The following is a 20,463-nucleotide window of genomic DNA, read 5'->3' on the forward strand; positions in this document are numbered from 1 at the left end:
ACGGCCATTACAATAAATAGTAACTGTACTATGGCATATTGTGAGTAGAGAATTGATAAGCAGCTTATGACAAAAAAACAAACGTCACAGTTCTGTAATGCAAGCGTCCACATTTGCAGAGAAGACAATTGGATCAAATTGGATACAGTCAAATATTGAACTGCAGAGGGTAACTTTGTCACGCAGGAAATTATCATTTAGTTGTTTGGTTTTGTGAGTTTAGTGAAAATAAATTAATTAAAGTGTATATAAATCCAAAATTAAAGTCAATGAGGTTTTACTTAATGTATTCACCAAAGGTAACTATGTAGCAAAAGCAGTGCTTTCTTTTTCTGGTCAAAAATCCAATCATGGAAAAAGAAAGTGAGTACACAACTAGACAGCCATGCCCCGTTGTGTATGTTTTCGCCATTGCTGCAATACATGATCGTATTCCCGTCCCTATTAGCAATGGGAGGGAGAGAAAAATGATCATGTTATCAGACAAGCTTAACTTTTGGTGATGAAACCCTTTCGAATTTCAAAATTCTGCTCCATCAATCAGCATTTTTAAGACCCGCAGAAATATTAGGGTCATTTTTGGTCGGCATACCGAGACATCTAGTTTGGGATAAAAATACAATTAAAATCCACTCAACAATAATGACACAGTCACTGAGTGGGCCATTGTAAATTGAAAAGGTGTTGATAGCCTTTAAAGATTAGGTGTCAGATTGAAGAATCAGAAAATTATACAAGTAGAAAATAACTTCACCGTGTCGGTCAAGAGCCGAAGACAGGAGGGTTAAGATTTATTTTAGGGGTGTTTAGGGTTAGGTTTATGCAGGCGGGGTGATGTGGCCGAACTCCCCACGGTTGAAACGTCGCACGGACACGGTGGACAGGAATACACGGTAGTCCACTCCGGTGTACAAAAATATTCATGTGGTCTGGGGGTTATATTGTCATTGATCAGGTCTTGGACGTAACAACGTAAGGACATGATGTGAGATGATATGAGCTGTAACGCCATTGTGCCTGGAGACGTTCTTGAATGGCTTGTCACCAGATACGATCAGTTTGGTAGGAGAGGACGCTCTTTAGGTTGACGTAGCCTAAACAGAAGGCCCCGATGGACTTGCAATAGTGGCCAGCCAACACATTGCAATCTACACAGGACTGATACGAAAAATGAACTTAAAAATACAGGAAAATGATTAAACTGGACTGGCTAGAAATGGTTCTACGGAATCTATATCTACACACAAACAGGCGGTAAGAAATTTGGAATCAAACAAATGCTAAATACCACCAAAATCACAAGAAGAAGAGGCGGCGGTGGCATACGAGTTGTAGTCTGTTTCGACAAAAAGAATGCCTTTTTTCGCAAAATGCAAAAAAGCCAATAATTGGAAACTCGTGCTGGGGATGGAACGCAATTGTTTACCCCCTTACCGACTCGCACCATTGGGCCTGCCCCTGTGTGGGCTGGCCCAGCTAGCAATGGATTAACGCTGCATAGCCTATACTGTACATCAGTACACAAACTGCGTCTTACCTATTGTTAGATGGATCAAGATTGTGATCGGGAACATAGTTTCCCTGAATGTTTCCAGCGTTCTTAAGAGCACCTACCTAGCGTTTGTTTTGAGCAAGTTGGTGGTGGAAATGATGGTTAGCGATTTTAAGTTTAAAAAAGAATTTAAAACTTAGACGTGACTAACTGATGTGTTTGCATGGCATTGGCTGGCCCAACCCGCTCACAAAACCTTATGTTTGTATCCATATGGGGAATTTCAAGTTCCTTTCATTCTCTTGTAGTACAAAAATAATGTGCGAAGCAGAATTGCCTCTATTCAAGGTACTGTTTTAGTACACCACAGGAACAAAGAATGTTCTTTGTTGGGTACTTTTTTATGTTCTGGTACCCCACAAGGCATCATGAACACTTGCACGGAGACAGATAGCCAAGAATGGATCAATAGAACAAGAATGGAAAATGTCTCAACCAAGGTTGGTCTAATTTAGTAATGCCTTGACCCCCAAGATTAAACACTGACACTTTTTTTAAGAACTGGCGCCAATGCGTCTAATTGGCTATGCCCATAACTTAGTGTAGTTGTCTTTGATTATTAACATATATTTGCCCTAATGGTTTGAATGGCCGTTGATGAAGACAGTCTCATAATTGGTTCCACCGAAGCTGATGAAACAGTCACAATTAACAAGAAATATTACAGTTCCCAAGGATTGTTCCCACTCAATTCTCAGCATAAAACCTTCAATTAGTGACTATATTGTCTCAATTAGCTCCTGTTCAAAGTTGACGACCTGAAACCGCAATGCCAAACAGCAAAATACTTGTTTGGTTCCTGATTGAAGCGGGTGTCGCAGACTCACGATGACAATGAACACAAGTCTTCAGCTTGTTCACACTCAAAGCTGATGAGTGGAGCTAAAATGCCAGCAAGGGGATGACTTCATTTACCCTGAAATGCTGATTCTTCTGCCCTCACTGTAATGAGCATAAACAGATATGCAGAGGCCTAAACATCTTTCCAAGTGGGCGCCTTGACCGGAGCCGTTTAATGGAAAACGATGTAAAATTGTGAACAAACAGATATACAGAATGTTTGAGTCACAAGGACAAATATTAGTAAGTTGCATAACGATACACAGCAAATGTAGGAAATGCAGGAATTCTAAGGACTAGGACAAGTATATTCTAGGTAAGATACATCCATGCACAAGTGGATTACTGCAAGAGGACACAAGTAGATGTAACTACATACTCATGTACATGTAGAAAGAATCCATGTATGAATTCACGGGTAAAAAACAATGTGTGGAGAGTATCACTATGAAACCTAATAAATATGAACAGTCCTGTGCACAGACACATGTAGATAAAAGTGTAACAGGCACAGTCATAAAAATGCGTAAAAACACAGGACATGTATGCGTGTACTAAAAATCTTCACTAAAAACATTCAGGAAAAGGTACATATACATGTCAGACTACATGAACAAGGCAGTAATCTATAACAGGCTTTTACATGTACAATGAAGATGAACCATAAGAATAAATGAAAGCCAGACAATTACGAACTGAGAGTTCCCCAAAACAGAGCCTGTGGTAAAAACATTACAGGAATTGGCACGGCACTATATTTGTATACAAAGTACTATTCACGTGAGTTGCAGAGATGAGCGTGACACTGACAGGGACTTTTTTACCAGAAATAAACCCTGAATCAGACTTACATTAAGCTATCGAAGACTATAAATTAAAGGAAGCATGGAAAAGGGTAAACTTAAGGATTGTGCTCCAACAAGGGCTTGGAAATAAAGGTGGGAAGTTGTAAATGTACCATCAAGGTAGCGTGGATGACATGGAGCGGCAAAGGGAAAACTAATGGTAGAGGGCGCTATACTAAATTATTGTGGTTGAGCAGCCCGAAGCGGAGCAATGACAGAACTGCAATGACAAACTAACAAAAGTTGTCGGTCTGATTGCATTTTTTTCTTTCAATATTGGGATCAAACAAAGTGGCTACCGATCCAGTGAGTAACGCAATTGATGTGGCTCCTGTATATACCACAATCACTCATGGGGAGTCTTTTGGACTCTCTTGGCGGTTTTCAGAAACAATCTGGATGCACGGGCAAAATAAGACCCTTACGTCACTTTAAGTCACTGCAGCCCTTCCTTATTAGCACGACCTTGTCATGTCAAAAATTTATAATTGAAATGATTAAAATCTATACATATGACGATGTTCATAGTTAAGTTCCCGTCGAAAATGCACCGTCTTTAACGGTCACAAGCCGATTAAAACATATACAAGTACCGACCACTCTTACGCACGATGTAAAATAATATTGTGGTGGGTAACTCTCGTGATTGCTCCAAATGGACTACACGTAGTTTCCGTATCAATATCGCACGATAACATAGAATTGTTAGGATGCATTATAAAATGCTGACAATAAAACTTATAGGAGATGAGGGGTGGGGCTCAACGTTCTATCCTGAGGGGCACTCTTCATTATAGGTCACAAAATGATTTCCAATTGGATTTGATTCACTTCTATCTATTACACTGGTTTAAAGGAAGCAGTTAAATAAATAGCACAGGTGCACAGGGTGGAACATGGAGGATGACATGACAGAAATAAAACCTCACGTGTTGCCGCGTCCCTGAACACAAAAAGGTTAAAAAGACAAAAAACACACACTTTTTAATTACGTTGTGTACTCGAACATTTTGAAATACGAACCGGTGCTTCTTCAAGTGATACCGGTAAAAAAGGAATGATCATGCAGCCATACAGAAAAAAATACTGGACCCGGCCTGAGCAAACACGGGAATGTGTGTATCGCACCGCGGTGTGTACCGAACGAAAGAACTGTCGCATAGCATAGCACACTTTGCGTACGAAAGTGTGCCATTTCAGCAAACTGGTGACGTTTAGAATGAAGTTTTTCTTGGATATTAGGAGATATAGCCACGTAGGGCTTCATTGCTTGTACACCGTGCGTGTGGGCAGGAGTCAAGAACTTTCATGAGCTCGAAATTCAGATAACTCGATTTTTTTGTCCATTGCTTTGAGGTTCGAGTTACCAAGAGTTTATGTGAACGTTTCAAATTAACTTAACCCTTAAAGATCCGGGTTATTTTGGCCAATCTCGCAGCCGAAGGGGGGGGTTCCACCCCCATAAGAACTCATCTATGCTACTCCCGATGTTTTTTTCAACTTGGCTTGCATGTACTCTTTTATCATAACAAATGCGAAGTACAAACTCAATCACACGTACGCGTTTTTTTACGGTCATTTGAGGTTCATGGATACATGCCCTTCACCACGTGCGCATTGAGCACCGCAGTGTAAATCATAAAATGGCGATTGACTCCACAAGATAGAAAAGCTCCAGTGCCTTCCCCGTTCGCTCCAGTGAGCTTTTTGTCCGTCGTTCTTTTTACTGCGCATTGACTAGGCCTAAATGTAATTTATTTCACGAGATTAATTTTAGAAATGCATAGATTATGGTTATACCACGGATTACAACACAACCTCTTGAGCATGACATTGATCTCGCTATGCCATGTTGGTTTTCAGAGTATATGCAAAACTGTAAATTGGAACTTTGTAAGCTTAACACACGATGTTTTGAAGATCTGAATCATTACTGCATTCAATGAGCAGTAACAAATATAGCAGTGCTTTCAATGAATATATTATTTATAAAATACTGAAAAATGGGTCACGAAGGAGACATTCCCATAGGAACGTGCGCTTTTTTCAAACTTTACCGTCCCATAATTCAGTATTCCCTAACCTGATCTTAACCAAGCTTTGCATGTTTTCCTTTCAGACCCTAATCTATCCTCTCTCAAAATGTGGACATTTTTCATTAGGGAGACATTGAATTGTCTGAATTGAATGACCTATGTCTCCCTTATGTTGAAAACTTTACCACAAAACGTCTCCAAAGTGACCTATTTGGAAATATTATGGTTATTATAAAAGGCAACTCAAGTGTCAGGAATCACTGGCCAAAAACGAGGTTTTAACTTGGACATTTCAGTCTGAAAACGTATACACGGCAGTACGTTCAAGAATTAAGGCCATCACATGTATGTAGTGCACAGTGATTTCAATGTATAGAATATGCCCAAAGTACAATTTAAATTTAAGCACATTATTTATTATAACTAGCCAGAACACTGGTGACAGAACACTACATCAGCAATACAGACCTTTACAGGTCTTCGAAAAACTTCCAACATAACCTTATCCGCCTAAATTGTACTGCAATCTCATTGGAATAGCAGTCTCAGTGGCATAGAAAACCCAACTGGATTTTAGCGTGTATCGGGTTTCCCTCACCAAATACGCTTTAATCCAAGCACAAACACATTGAGTTTCAATCAAAGTACAGTCGTTTCTATGAACAACAATGCACGTAAGGAAGGACTAAAAATAAAAGGAAATAAACAATCATAAAGCCCGCTCTTGGTACCGCTCAGGGGCAGGCATAGGCCTATGGGTTATAAATATGTCCTCCAATATTGTGTAAAAAGTGCCGTTTTCAAAAGAGTGCGAAATGAATAAAAAAACATAAAGCAGAAAACCTTGTGTTTTCCCAAAAGATGGACACGTTTTTTTGTTTTGTTTTTTGTTTTTGTTTTTTTGTTTTTGTTTTTTTGCTGCTTATAATGTATAGTTGGAGCCGAAAATAGTCCAGGGCCACGTTGATTACGTCAAGCAGCACTGTTTTCCTTTGTGTTTTTATGTCTTCCGATGCACAAAGAAGAAAAAGAAAACACAATGTAGCTCGATTTGTTTTGCCCGAACTAAAGGCAGCAATATTCAAGCAGTGCTGATGAGCTGCCTTTGTTCACGAGCGAAATGTTTTCGTCATCACTAAAAGCAGAAAGGCGCCTTCAGTGACAACAAAAAGTAAAAAAAAACAAATCGATACCGTATACATACGAATGCTGTTTTTTTTTAATATGTCACCATACTAATAGTAAAACAGAGTGAAGACGGTGACAGAACCGAGTCTTTCCATGAAATATTGACGGAAACATGCTGCAAGTACTTTGTGTCCGTGGAAATTGCAATTCACCAGGTTCTTATTCCAGCTAGAAAAAAAGCCCCAAATTAATGAAGTGCGTGGTCTACCATGCAGGCACTATCATAGGAGTATCCGACTGCTTGTATTATTCTCAATATGAAAACCTATGAGTGGGAGAAAAACACGAAATCACTCACCTTTCCGATACAGCTCTTTGTCGAAAAATAGAATGGAAGAAAAACTCCTATCAAATAGGTGATTAGGGTAACGGGGACATTTCAAAGTCATCTCTTCATTTGACACCAATTAAACGTTTTATTGCTACTTGTGTTAATAGCTTTAAGCATCTGTCTTAGTAAGGTTTGTGGTAAGCGGCTGAAAATAAAAGAACGGAAATAACCAAAATTGGTTGAACTCGTTACGGAGAAACTGTGTACCGCGGGATACTAACAATGCAATGGGGGAGTCTGGGATATCACCCTCCAAATATGATGTCATGAATGTTCCTTTTAACGTGTCCCTCGACCCCTAAATGTTTTGGGAGCTAGGTATTCTACCCAGGGCTTTGAAAGTATGCAGTAAACGTCACAGATTGTACGGCTATATCAGAGGCAACTTGGTACCAACAGAGCCTAAGGGTGGAAGGCCCTTACAAGGCTCGCCTGTGAGGATTTTACACAGGGTCACCCTGTAAAGTTTCATAATGTTGCAGAATAATGATTCCTGAGACCACCTCAAAAAGCAGTCGTGCTGGGTTTGTGCTCTTCGATTACGTGTAATGTTGTGGGAAGGTTACCTTGAGATGGGTAGAGTGACTTCATTTATGATATTTCTTTTCTGGCGTTACCGTTCCTAGGGCTCCTTAATAATGCACGTTCGCTTTCTTTTCACGTTTGCAAGAAGGACAATGTATAATATTGTAAAGATTTACCTATGCACAGTCGGTGAGCCATATATTCAGTTGTCTATTCGGTATCAAACCTGCAGACTTGCAAGTTGCATCTGGTCCGTACAGACTGTTAACGTTAATAAACAATTCATCAACACACATCAATGTGCAAGTTAATGTGATTAATCTGGGACTTTACGTCTAAAAACCTCTTTAAAAAGGTAAACTGCACTTTTAAAGTTGCATGCGTATCTTTAAGTAAACTGTACAGCCAACAAGAAAACAAAAAAAGTTAAAACTCTATGCAAATGTCACTTATTTTGCCCAACATTTTTCAACAGTTCCTAAGATTTTGAAAAGTCAGGCTTCATTTTTGTTCACTTTTCTGGACTTCGATAAACCTTTAGTCACTGAATATTTCAACTGGCATGCAGCAAGCCAGAGAACAGTAATGGCGTTAGTCGCAAAGTAGGAAGTACTTTTACCAATAAAACAAGCACATGGAGAAAAGCCAGTACCTTGGTCAAACGTGCAATCAAGTAGTTGGGCAATACAGCACTACAAAGCTAATGTCACATCACTGAAAAAGATACTTGATATGTTAAAATAACGATAAATCATATTCAAACAATAGTTAAGGAACAAGAGGTCAATTGATGTAATTAATTATAAACGTGTAGTTCGTGTCAAAAAGATTAAAATGCTTTGATATGAATTTCTCTCCTGGTCTTGTTTACATAGTTTGAAACGTGTTTTCGCCTTCTGTCCATTGAAAAATTGAAAAAAAATATTCCACAAGTACCAAACCGATAAATCTTCTGGTTCAGCAAATATTGGAATTTCAAATATATAGGGGATGAGGTGTGAAGAGTATAAATTCCCAATAGGCATTCAAGTGTGGAACAGTGCCACTCAGAGTCCTTAGGGCATCTTTCAAAGCGTTTGGCTAGTTTCTTTGAAGCCGAAATATTTTAGTTGGAGCCCTGCTGTTTGGTGGTGTATTGGGTTGTTTGTATGTTTCTTTTTGACAACTGCAGGGGCCAACTATCCTTATATAAACATGTGGTAGAGATGCCTAGCATACCCTTCGACATAAAGAATTAAAAATTCAATTGTTGTTCTTGAACACAGAGCAAGTTGGTGGTGGAATTTTAATCAAAAACTAACTCCATCAATTTTATTTAAAACCTCCAAACGTGCCAACCTAGTGTACTTAGAGCTTGTTTTCGTGCATGTGCATTGATAAAAGCTATAGTTACCAGTAACGATCAACTTGTCTGTGCTATCCAAATGTCAAATTAACCTCTTGCTTACATCCACTACACCAAGGACACTGGAAAATTGCTGGAAAATATAGATATCTCATTCTATCGCATGAGAGCTCAAAGATATAAAGTCATGTATTCCAACGAAATGGTTCTCTGCCAAGTGTGCTTGGATAGGGCGGAGTGTAGCCTGCAATCAACCAGGGACGTCTGTATAACCCTACGTCTCATTGGTTCGCCATCATGTTGGTACCACACCCAATGGTCTCATGTCCCATTCCCCGACAAGAAAAACGAGCAAAGCTTGGAATATGGTGACATCTCGATCAAAACTCCCCTTGTCACTATCATACAAATAATGATTTTTTTTATTAGTGCCATGGCAAGATTAATTCTATGAGGTGACACATTGTACAAGGCGGAGCCCAATGGAGAAAAAAATTATCCTTCACTAAACATTTATTCTTTGTTTTAATAGTATACCTGCTTAAATCCCCATCATCTGATTGGAGGGTGGTTGATAATATGTCACTGAATTTTCGTTCTACTCTACGCTACCCTTTGTATAGAACTTCTAATCATTTGACTGGTTTGCACCCCCATTGCATCCACAATATATATCTCATTCCAAAGTATTGTTTTTTTAATACGAAAATGCAGGGACTGGAACCATTCTAACTTTATAATGAATTACCAGTGGCTAATGATTCAGACAAGAGTCTGTTTTGCAAAACAGTGTATGTAATTTGCAAACACTTTTTCCCTGAACAAAAAAAAGGTACCGTAAAATACAAGGGACAGTTCTGTGACATCATATCAACAATTCCCCAATCAGTCCACCGGGATTTATTGTAGGTATTAAAGAATCTTTACCTAATCATCAGTAGATCGACTTGAATCAGTTTATCCAAGCTACAAAATGTTATAGAAATGAGGCTCATAGGACGAATGGCTGGTGGACGTGAAATGAATGGGACGCAAGATTAAAGGCGTGAGACAAATAGGACGTAGCACTTCATAAGAGGTAACCAGTTTAGCCCTTCAGTTGGGTCTTCATTTAACAAATATGATGGACTACCCACGTCGCAGGAAAATCCCAGTTAGAGAAGCCGACGAACAGAGGAGCCTGGGGCGTCGAATCAGTCCACTGTAAGAACGGCGCCTCATTATGTTTGCCCAGAGTGAAGGTGCCTTGGTTGTACCTCAGCCAAAAGCGTTGCATCTCATACTTACTCAACACATCTGGAGTTTGCACAGAAATCAACTGGGAGCATTGCGTGCATCGGCGCATCCTGGTGGCCTGATCAAATACTGTAATTGAAGAAGACAAGAAAACGTTAGAAAATAAGCCTCTTTCCATATATTTCTTTCAGTGAAAAACAACTTATTCAGAACTAACTTGGTGGAATTCTATTGTTCATGCTATCAACAGGTATTGAACCCTAAGGTAGAATGCAATCACTGACCGCTGCTTACATATTGATGGTGTTCTGTACGACCAAAAATAGAGATAACGCCGTCGCCCCCCATACCTGTGCCCCTATTTGAAATCTGTCAATATCTCCCTTGAAATGTTCCTGCAGCTAATTTTCTGTGGTGTCCCCCTTAAACAAATGTGTTCAACGGGGTGCCCCTGTCAAAACAGTTGTTTTGTTCGACCTAAGAATTTAAGGAATCAAAGTGAACTTCATTCTGCATCGCGGTGCATTTTATTTCACTGAAATTGATTTCACTAACAAAATGTTTGAGCAAATTCAATTAAATTGAACAATTAGTAGGGAGTACCATCTTTTGTCATACATATTAAACATTTTCTAGAAAATCATATAATTTTATTTGAATCTCTAAAACGGAAAAAATTCCGTTATGGCAATTTTGGTAATTTTGCACAAGCACAGAATGTTCTGCATGTTTGTTTGTGCTGATGCTGTTCTGCAGAAAATCCAAATTTATGATATCGGTTTTCGAACTGGAGGAAAACCTCTTCTTAAAAACCAACCTACTGCCTTTGTCTTGGTGAACTTTGGGCGGAATTGGTCCGGTTAAAAGACGAACAATGTAAAGCAATACGGCAGCCGTAGGGTAAATTGTGCTTCATTGTCCCTCACATGCAGCATACACATACATGATTTAGTTTAATGCCAGCAAAGCACTAAAACCCCTTACCCAAGGTCATACCAGTACCACGCCGTAAAAACGAGCGCCTTAAGCTGAGGGAATAATCAAGGAATAATGTACCCTATGGGCTACTGTCACTCCCATAGTACGGCAAACCTCGCTCTTATGTTCTTGCAATCAAGTACATGCGTGATAAGTCAAATGTTAGTCATATTTGACCAAAGTCAGTCACCGCAGTGTTGACTAAATGTTAGTCCCACTCTTAATTTAATGATGAACCGACTTACCTACACGTATATCAGTCTATTTGAGCACAAAATGACTAACTTTTGTTGCAACTTTATAACAACCGTGCTTTTTAAGCTGAAAAAAGTGGACAAGAATATATGAAGTCTTAATTTGTGATTAAACACTTTCGGTATACTTGGTCAAGTACATGTTAACTCCTTTTTTAGAGCAATTACACGATAAGGACGGGAACAGTACACCGTGATTCCGAAGAAGGCCAGACACGTCCGTTGTCTTCTAAGATTTGGTCGATAATGCTTTGTTTTCCTTACTTATTTGGTACTTGGTGCCTGCTTTGGTGCCATCCCCAGAAAAGATGATCATCGCACGAGCCCGGCACAGCACAGAGGCGTCTAGCACCAACTCCCCATTAAAGGCCGGAAATGGGAACATGTGCTCGTGGAATGAAGTCAGGTGGTAGGAACTGTTACACACTGCGAGAGAAAAGAACCAATCGATGCGGCATTTTACATGCCAACACAAAGTCTGCCATCTGAGCCTCTGAGCCGAACACCAACCACAAGGTTTGTCTGAGTATAAGAACATTGGGGCCCCCTTATCTTGAACAAAGGTAAATTTTAAACTATATTATATATAATTGAATTAATTTACCAGTTTTGCAATGGTAAAAGATAAACCGGGATCCCATTGAAAATGGAATCGAAAGGGGCGTGCAGCATTATTATGATTTCCTGTCTTTAACTCTCGTACTTGTATAAAGTGTACTCTCTTTTGTCCCTGCACGACTTTTAGTCGGTAGCGACGCTCGTGAACCAGCGAAAAGTGGTACTCAGAAAATTGCACCATCTCTTGGTTGCGCTTGGGGCCCTTTGCTGCCATTGCTTACAAGAATTGCAAACAAACAGTTCATTTAGTATGTCTTTGTGAAATTAAAATGAACCGAATTAATCCAAACTAATTTTCAGTGAGTCTCGTTTGTATTTTGCAGATTGCCTCCCAAATACAGAACTCGACAGCTAACACAGGACCCTATTGAGCAGTGTGCTCAATTCATAACGTGGGCGGGGGTATCAAGAGGAGGCGAGGCACTAGGTGCACTTAGCTTGAAACTGGGCCTTGGGTTTTTGCCCACGACTGACTAGCTCAACTTTTCATTTAGACCCTAATGTATCATCAAAGCGATGGTGATGCTTGCATGAAGGAACGATGTCCATAACTGTAAGTGCGAGTGACCGGTGTATTGAGCAGCAATGTTGAGCTAGACTACGACTTAGCTTTAGAACAACTCGCTCAATCTGAACAACAGTGGGAGCAACTTCTCGTCCAGTATCTCAGTCCCCTAAACGAACACATGAGAAAGCTGTTGAAACCGACCTCTGCAAATGTACAAACTTCACGCGTGTACAACGAAGCGAGCCTGAGACACGAACCACAACGAAGGCCACTGCGCCAGAGAACTGTTGTGGATTTGAAGAGGAACCCTAGTAGGGGATGTCTTGTGTATAGGTTTGGATAGTATGCATTAAGAACTTACAGCGACATATCGATACCTACAACGATGATTCAAAGGGTGGAGCACCAAGAACATGCATCGGATGGACGTGTTCTACCTTCACTGTTACAGGTTTTAATTAGTACGCGTTAACTGTGGTCGACGTGGCCAGTCGATACAATAAGCAGAGTCTGTGACCTAAAAATAGCGTTCAAAGGCGAGGTTAGAAAGATTATAGGGCGATCGCTTTAGAGCTATCCTCGCGTGTTCGAGTAGACAATGGTGCAGAGTTTAAAGGCGAATTTAATTATTCAAGGTGTCACCATTCACCAATTCAAGAGGACGCTAGCCGGAAGATTGTTTCACAGAGTGGACAAATGTACGTGATTAAAGTAGAATCCATCGTTGTGCAAATACTGCTCTCAGACACCGTCTGCACATTTTTTTATTCTGAATGTTAATTATGGCTTGCCTTTTTGGGGGGTTGTGATGGCAAATCGATGCACGAACTACCACGCAAAGATTGGCATCTGCTCATGTTGTTGCAAAGCGCCGTTATTATATAAACCACCCACCTTATGCTTGTGATATTCATAAATCTGTTTTCCAGTATCTTTTGTTGTTGTTTTCTTTACATTTGTTTGATACTTGCGTTTGTCTGCTTGCTTGCTTGTGTGTTCTTTTAAAAGGATACATTTTGTATGACGTAAATTCGTCCAAGACCCATTAGTCTCCAGCTATATACGGTTCCCAACTCTGACGCTACTTTAGCTTCGGTGATTTGCTCTTGAGTACTGGGAAATCGCACAGGGTCTGTGTTATGTAACAATAGCATGACTCCCAAATTTCTAAATTTCCCTTTAAGCCTTCTACTTTTGGAATTAAAGTCGGCTTCTCTAAATAATGCTGATGTGGTATACGCTTTAATTGCCTCGATCTCAATAACTGGCCCTTTTGCTAATTGCCACTAATCTTCATTTCCACTTCTGCACAATTCTCTGTAACTCGAAACAATTATCAGTCACCAAACTTTTATCGCAGAATTTGGCTCTTCGACAATCGACAAATAAAATATCAAATTCTCACATAATTTAGGCGTGCATCGATTGCAAAAGGACTTGTGTAAACTGTGTTTACAAAATACACTCGTTACAGTTTACTTTTCTCACACCATGTGGCTGAGGAGGTTAACAGTGCATACATTTGTATGTACCTCAACTGTCTTCACACGTTGACAGGCATCTGCGCCTCGCTAAACATGACGCGTAGCAAGAGCTGATCAATGTGTCTTTCCGACCTTAACAACGGTTTTGTCTGTGATAGCCGCTACACATTTGTTCGCCCCTGCTGTCACTCTGTTATTCATTTGTCATCATTTTTCTTCCTATGGCGCCGCAAAGTCTTTTGTTTGTTTTAAGGGGATTACTTAAACCTCTTTTTTGTTATTTGTGGACAGAGAGAAGACATATGCAGCAATGTATGAGACGAAGAGAACCCCCTCCCTGCTGTGTTGGTCATTGTCTTGCAGGAATCTGGGGAATTCCTTTCATACATCTTGGGGGGGGGATGCGTTAAGCATCAATAGTCTGGAATGTGTATAGGGATTGGACATGTTGGCGGGGGGGTACCCCTTGGTCTCATTTCTTGCTGGGTATAAGAGAAGAAGGAATCAGGGAAAGAAAGATTGTATTCATAGGTTCCATGTCTAGAGTTTAATGATGGTCCAGGAACGGTACAGGAGAAAGAGACGGAAAAACTCTTAGGGTCTGTATCTCTATCCACAGCATAGAGATGGTCAGGAGACGGCCAGTCCCATCATTAACCTGATTTGGGCCCGTGGACATGGCATTTCTAAAGAAGGAAACGTGACATTGGTTTGTTCGAAAGGCACGCTGTACACACCTTAAGAGAAAATTTGTATCGTTTCGACTTCTAGGGTATGCGATTTCCCACACAAGTGAACAAATGCATGCAGTTTTGTAGTCTGAGTGGACTCCTACCTGGTTGCTGTAAGGAATACTTTTTTTTTCCAAGGGACACAGTGGGAAAGACTTGAGGTGGCCACCTCCTGTCGTACGTGTAATTGTTGGATAGAGTGGCAGAAAATGTTATTCCTACCTCGTCTGCTGTAGTAGGTGCAGTTGTCAGTTCCACGTCCAGACAGTGACATGAAGGAGGCATCCTCCAGCACGCATTGCCCTGTGGAAGGCCCGTAGCAGAACTGCTGGCACAGATCTTCCTGCAGACACTCTGCCGCGCAATGCCGCCTGGTTTCCTGGACCGAGGAGGCGATAGCACGGTGTTGTACCGTCTTGTACTTGCCGTGCTCCGCCAGGACAAAATAACTGGATGATGTTGCTGTCCCTGTTGCTAATGCTATAAAGATCTCGCTGCAGCACACCACGGCGATAATAATCACATACACGTATTTCATATCGGAGGCAATCCTATTGGTATCTAGTATCTACAACGCAACTGAGGGTTTCTTATCGTTTTCAAAAGCAAATGTATTTTCCAAATTTCACATACACGTCTAGTTTTTGACCACACCAAATAGAGTTGATTGCAGGAAATGATTGTATCATAACAGCACTCCCGGAAGAATTGGCGGGGGCCCTCAGCACTGCGTTGGATAAGCTTTCATTCACAAGAAGAAGCTGCAGATACAGCACGCAATATCTTCATGCATTGAACATGACGTGCATATCGCCCACTGACCAATGGAATCCCGTTGGGGGGGTGTCGACATTATAATAACTAGTTTCGCTGGCGATGCGCAGAAATATCAAGGCGTATAGCTTAAGCCGCTTTCACGTACTGCTAATAGGCGCGGATCCAGGAATTTTTTTTTCAGGGAGGGGGTCGGGCCTTAGACTTTTTTATGTATCTTTTTTTTCTGGACATGCGGAAACGATGATGGAACATAATACATGACATACCTTGTTTACAATGGTATGGACGCATTTACTGTAGTAAAGTTTTACCCTTTTTTTGTTTAAAAGCAGGGGGCGTTCTACCCCCCCCCGCAAATCTGTTCCTGGCTAACATTGCGTTGCAGCCGAATAAGGGAGAAATTTGCAAAAATTCGTAGAACTGTAGATGCAGTCATTAGAAAAGGTCCATGATTTTAGTCTTTGGAGTTGTAGATCAAACGGCCGGGGGCCGTTGGGCTTTACGCCATTGCTCATCGTTTGAAGCACGAGACATACCTACGGTTTGACCCAAGCCGCTGCAGCATAGGCGACTGGAGCCACGTACAGCATAAACCCCAACAGTCCCAAATCCTCCCATTTCAATATGATTTTACATACACCCTTGGGAGTTAGGGTTAATGACTGCAGCAGTTGCTCCTTCGATCGCTGCCATCAGGCGGTAGACAGCGTCTGATGGCGAGAAGATGTAATGAAAACGACACCCGTGACTGTTCATTTACGACAGCGTACATCTCTGGCGATAAAAGTGGCATCTTCAGAAATTAATATCCAATGCCTACAACACTGAAATCACGTATTTGGGGTTTATTTAACCGGACATAAAAATCAATACAAGTATAAATCAGAAAAAAAGAGTCGTCTACTTATTCCCTATTCAACAGCTGCATTAACTGTTAAAAAGATTGCTGGATCTACTAATTTTATAACACTTTCTTCCGGAATAATTCACGTGGCTGTCCCAGAGTTGAAGGAAACAGAAGGGTTAACTTAGAGCCTGAATGCCATTATCGAAAGTATCAAGCCTTTTAGTTATTCATTGACGTTATAAATGATGCCGTGCAAGCATATTGAAGACCAGAAAGGCCAGTGTTTGCCCTCTCATGTGCTAGATTTGCTTTGGGGCCGTCCATAGAGTACGAAATTCCACAAGATTTTTAGAACCCCCCTCCCCCGTTGAGTGCCGTGGCCTTGTGGTTTAAGAGCATTATAATAATAATAATAATTCTCCCAAGCGCTGTACAACAAAATATAAACCAATAAATAAAACCTCCACCTCCCCCAAGATGCTGCCGGTCTTTGTGTCATGATTAATGTCGCAGTAATACTAAAAATTGGCGCTGGCACAGGAGGATAAATAATGGGGTGGACGGTTGAGGATACCGTTTGAATTTCTACGCACAAAAGCTTATTCTGGTATGAGAAAGTGTATTGACAGGATGGAGATTCAATAAAGGTAAATTTATGGCGTGTACTGGCTGGACCCCCGCATGGTGCGTGCAACGGCACAACCCCCCCCCATGGTGCGTGCAACGGCACAACCCCCCCCCATGGTGCGTGCAACGGCAGAACCACCCCCCCCCCCATTGTGTACGTAGTCATGCATGCAGTCATGCACATGCATCATAATACAGGGAAAAAGTCACACCACACCGCTCGAGAATTCGAAGTGCCCACAGGTGTATGGTTTCGCGGAAGACTTTGGAATCAGGATGGATTCTAATCTGAAGATGTCGCCGGCCTTTCATAAGGTTGTGGCTCCCCGCCCCTGCCTTGTCCAAGGACACTGGTGTTCTCTGCTTTCTTTGAGCTTATTAGAAAGCCTTTTCAACCAGGCAAAACACACGGGTGCGTTAAGACTCCATTATACACACACGGTAACGGTGAGCGGTAATACCACACCATATTTACGTCTATGCAGAAGTGGAATCATGCTCAGTATTTGTGTAAACGGTTCCCACAACACAGCGACGTCTAGCCAGCAGAGAATGAGGCTATACAAAATCACTAATTTTCTATTGAATACGCAGTATCTTGGGCATCGAGTTTGTCCACCGAGAAAATGTAAACAACCTCATAAATACTAACAAGTCTTCAATATTGTGACAGCACGGAACTTGTTACCATGCGCGTGTAAAATGGCCGCTACGACCGTCACACCAAACGCTCTCGGCTTTCTACAAAAATTCTGCGGTGGATATTCAAAGTCGCCAACGCTCTAAAAAGTAAAAAAAAACAAATACTCTTTTACATAATCACAGCAAGCTATTAGATCTTAGCAATCTACTACCATAACCATGCTTATTTCTTCTTCAAAATTATCTTTTAAAACTCAAACCCGTCTCTAGATATTATTTTTCTAAACAGGAAAATTAGAATGAAACAAACTGTCGTTTTAAAAACAGAATTTTAAAATGTTTGGTAACGCTCAAGAGTCAATTATCACCTAAACTAAACACCTAAGTGTTTACTAGAAAAGGCCAAAGTCGTTTTAAACGAATAAGATATATATTATATTAACTTATTAAGACGTAGGGCATACCTTTCCTCCAACAGACATGGAATAACTAATTAATCATTTTACACAATCCAATAACTGTTGGTTTCGCTCGTTCCTTATTAGCTCGCACAGGTGTCCTGGTTCGTCACACACCACATCCTAGTAGGTCTACAGGCGTGACATGGCGCACATTGAGCCGTTTTCGGTTTGAGCCTTTTCGTCGAGACCCAAGCCAACGTGTTTTCGGAGTCGCCGCTTTAGATTTTCCCAAGCCTTGTTGTCTAATTCGACACCGATGTCATCCGCATCGTCCCGTTGTTTGCAGTTGGGCATCTCTGCAGTAACAATGCTTTGTGGTAACTTCAAGTACGCCCTCTGACAACCACGCGATTCCTAGCAAAAGGCACGGAATAAAGAGAGAAACAGTTGGAATTTTCTGTATGTGAAAATATGCTCGTGTGCACTTGAGATTGACTTGAAATTGCACGAACTTTATGAAAACTGGCTGCAGCCTCTACCATATTCTCGTGTGTAATTGCCAAGCTGCAGCCAAATATGGGCACGGCCTATATTACATTCATTTTATTCCTAGTAAATGTCACTTTGCATGAATCACCTTCTTTGGTGCAACTCCTTCTGTCATTTCATTGTCTATGTGCATTACTTTCATGGATAACAGACTCTATGGTTTAATTGCTGTGATGATGAGTCAGTAACCTGACTCAAGCTCGACTCGAGTCAAATTTCAGCGACTTGACTCGACTAGAGTCCTAACAGGTAATGACTTGTCTCGAGTAACTGCCAGCAAATGACTCTCTCCTCAAGTCCCTCAAGAAAATACCCAACTCTAGGGAATAGAAATAAGACTCCTTTTCTAAAGAAATGCAATTACTGGAAGTGCTCGTTTATAATGTTCATGTTGTATGCCATCATCAGAAGGTAAGACTTGGTGTGATCACACGTAGAAGCCACGAAATACACGGTGTAAAAAAGTGACTTTCGAGTCAAAATCTTTATCTCTTGATTTACTTATCATATTAAGTTTAAATGATGGTTCGAACAACTCGAGCTTAATGCTTGGCTCGACTTTTCCAGTGCTCAAAAACCAACAAGCCACTTTTTTTAAATTCAAAATAATAAAATTACCACTCAGTTTAAGTGCAAGGCGGTGAGTAAACATGTTGTTCTTATTTCCAGTGGCAAAAAAATCTCAAAATGGTTATTTAATTTATTTCTTCCCAAAGAACCATAGATGGACAACGTGGAGTGGTTTGCCGTTCATTAGTTGAAATTAAAAAGCGCAAGTTGTTGACTTCACGTGGCGTGGAAATAACAACATTATGATGTTGCCCATATTCTTCAATATTTCGACAAAGTATAACCTTTCAGTTTTAAAATGATATCAAAGGCCTCCCCTTTTCCCAACCAAAAAATAAGACGTTTATACCTTGGAGCATTTCCTGCAAGAATATCCGAACTGAACAGAAATGGTTGAAGTGATCTGTCATTTCTATTGCTAATGATATTCGTGTACTCTGAAGAATAAACATGTCATTTAAAGGCATATAGAATGCGCGAAGGCATGTCATTTTAAAACATATAGTTAAACCTAAAGTTCCACCAATGTCCTAATGTAGTACATTTATACCATCTAACATCACAACGCGCCATAACCTCTGCTGACTAATGAAGAGTATTTACGTTTTGCATTTGATGGTTCTTCCTAAAGTTGTACGATAGGCGTGAAATCTCAAAAATAAGACCTTCTTCCAGCATATCTCGGCTAACCCACAGCATAAAATATCTTAAACCCTTGAACAGACATATGGGCTTCTATTTTTCAAAAGGAGGGGGATATTTCGAGCTTTTGTTCTAAAGTGTTGAAGATATTTGTTAAATATCTATAATTAACGTGGTTTGTCGATTTCTGTATTGAGCAGGCTACTGTCGTGCTTGGTGGATGGGGTGCGTCACGAGGCTCTGTAAACCTCCATTCGATCACTGGACTAGATAGAATTATGTTAATCAAATCGACGCATCACATCACTTGAAAACCATACTCTATACAGGCTTTGCATGGTAGCCATGTTGCAGAGCAGTTCTTTTATTCCGAAGGGAAACCTTCTTTGTACATACCCTGTGGAACAAAAGCTCTAGTCTGCAAGTTGTCAAACATGCAAACCCTCTTTAGGCAATAAAACAAAAATTTTTAAGGCATCAATAACAGTGTTTAGAGCGAGGTTTGGAAGGGTCTTTTTTCCCTCACCCTGTGTAAGAGAATGCTGTCCTTGTTCAGCTGGATTCCTGCAATACCGTTTGCATGTAACCAGGACAGGGCCTCGCTGATGTCTTCCTCAACTCTCTTAAGTTCCTCCTCAGTGAAGTTCCACACCGTCAGATTGGTTCCAAGGTTTTGGTCGGAGCCGGGGATGCTGCTGTTGGCGGAATCTTTGGTGTTTGAGAATGCCTTTAGAGCCTCTGCATTAAGCAAGGGCACGATACGATGTTGCTCAAGCTGAGAGAATACAGTTGCCAGTACTGGTTTCAGCTCTGGAAAGAAAGGGCCAAGTTTAAACATGATTGCATTCTCTACTCCGCCCTTTTCCAAACTACTTCTAATCTAATTCAACAGCACATATGCACAAATACAGAACTCCAATCAAAACTTTGATCGTAA

At 40.7% G+C, this 20,463-nt stretch overlaps 2 protein-coding genes across 2 annotated transcripts in view; both read right to left on the minus strand.

The window, feature by feature from the left end:
* Window positions 1-6,853: 6,853 nt before the first annotated feature.
* On the minus strand, window positions 6,854-15,939 carry LOC110975598 (uncharacterized). Its single transcript, XM_022228185.2, has 3 exons — window positions 14,694-15,939; window positions 11,395-11,556; window positions 6,854-10,027 (listed from the first exon to the last, which is right to left on the minus strand). Exons 1-3 carry the CDS (start codon window positions 15,007-15,009, stop codon window positions 9,774-9,776), a joined length of 732 nt encoding a protein of 243 aa, XP_022083877.2. The 5' UTR covers window positions 15,010-15,939; the 3' UTR covers window positions 6,854-9,773.
* A 139-nt stretch (window positions 15,940-16,078) lies between these two features.
* Window positions 16,079-20,463, minus strand: part of LOC110975554 (uncharacterized) — a 62,638-nt gene continuing 58,253 nt past the window's right edge. Inside the window, exons 44-45 of the mRNA XM_022228129.2 lie at window positions 20,053-20,336; window positions 16,079-18,179 (exon numbers count right to left, since the gene is read on the minus strand). Coding sequence (XP_022083821.2) covers window positions 17,955-18,179; window positions 20,053-20,336 — 509 coding nt within the window. The 3' untranslated portion in view covers window positions 16,079-17,954. The remainder of the gene's footprint in view (window positions 18,180-20,052; window positions 20,337-20,463) is intronic.

This window comes from Acanthaster planci, linkage group LG20 (assembly GCF_054643075.1).
Source record: "Acanthaster planci isolate LZ-2023a linkage group LG20, COTS_SCS, whole genome shotgun sequence".
Taxonomy (NCBI): Eukaryota; Metazoa; Echinodermata; class Asteroidea; order Valvatida; family Acanthasteridae; genus Acanthaster; species Acanthaster planci.

Excerpts from the sequence above, each read along its gene's own strand:
- LOC110975598 (XM_022228185.2), bottom strand. The coding sequence starts at position 15,009 with ATGAAATACGTGTATGTGATTATTATCGCCGTGGTGTGCTGCAGCGAG. Across the intron at positions 11,557-14,693 it reads CACCTACTACAGCAGACGAG|TGTGTAACAGTTCCTACCAC; the intron begins GTAGGAATAACA and ends TTTCTCTCGCAG. Across the intron at positions 10,028-11,394 it reads AGGCACCAAGTACCAAATAA|TATTTGATCAGGCCACCAGG; the intron begins GTAAGGAAAACA and ends CTTCAATTACAG.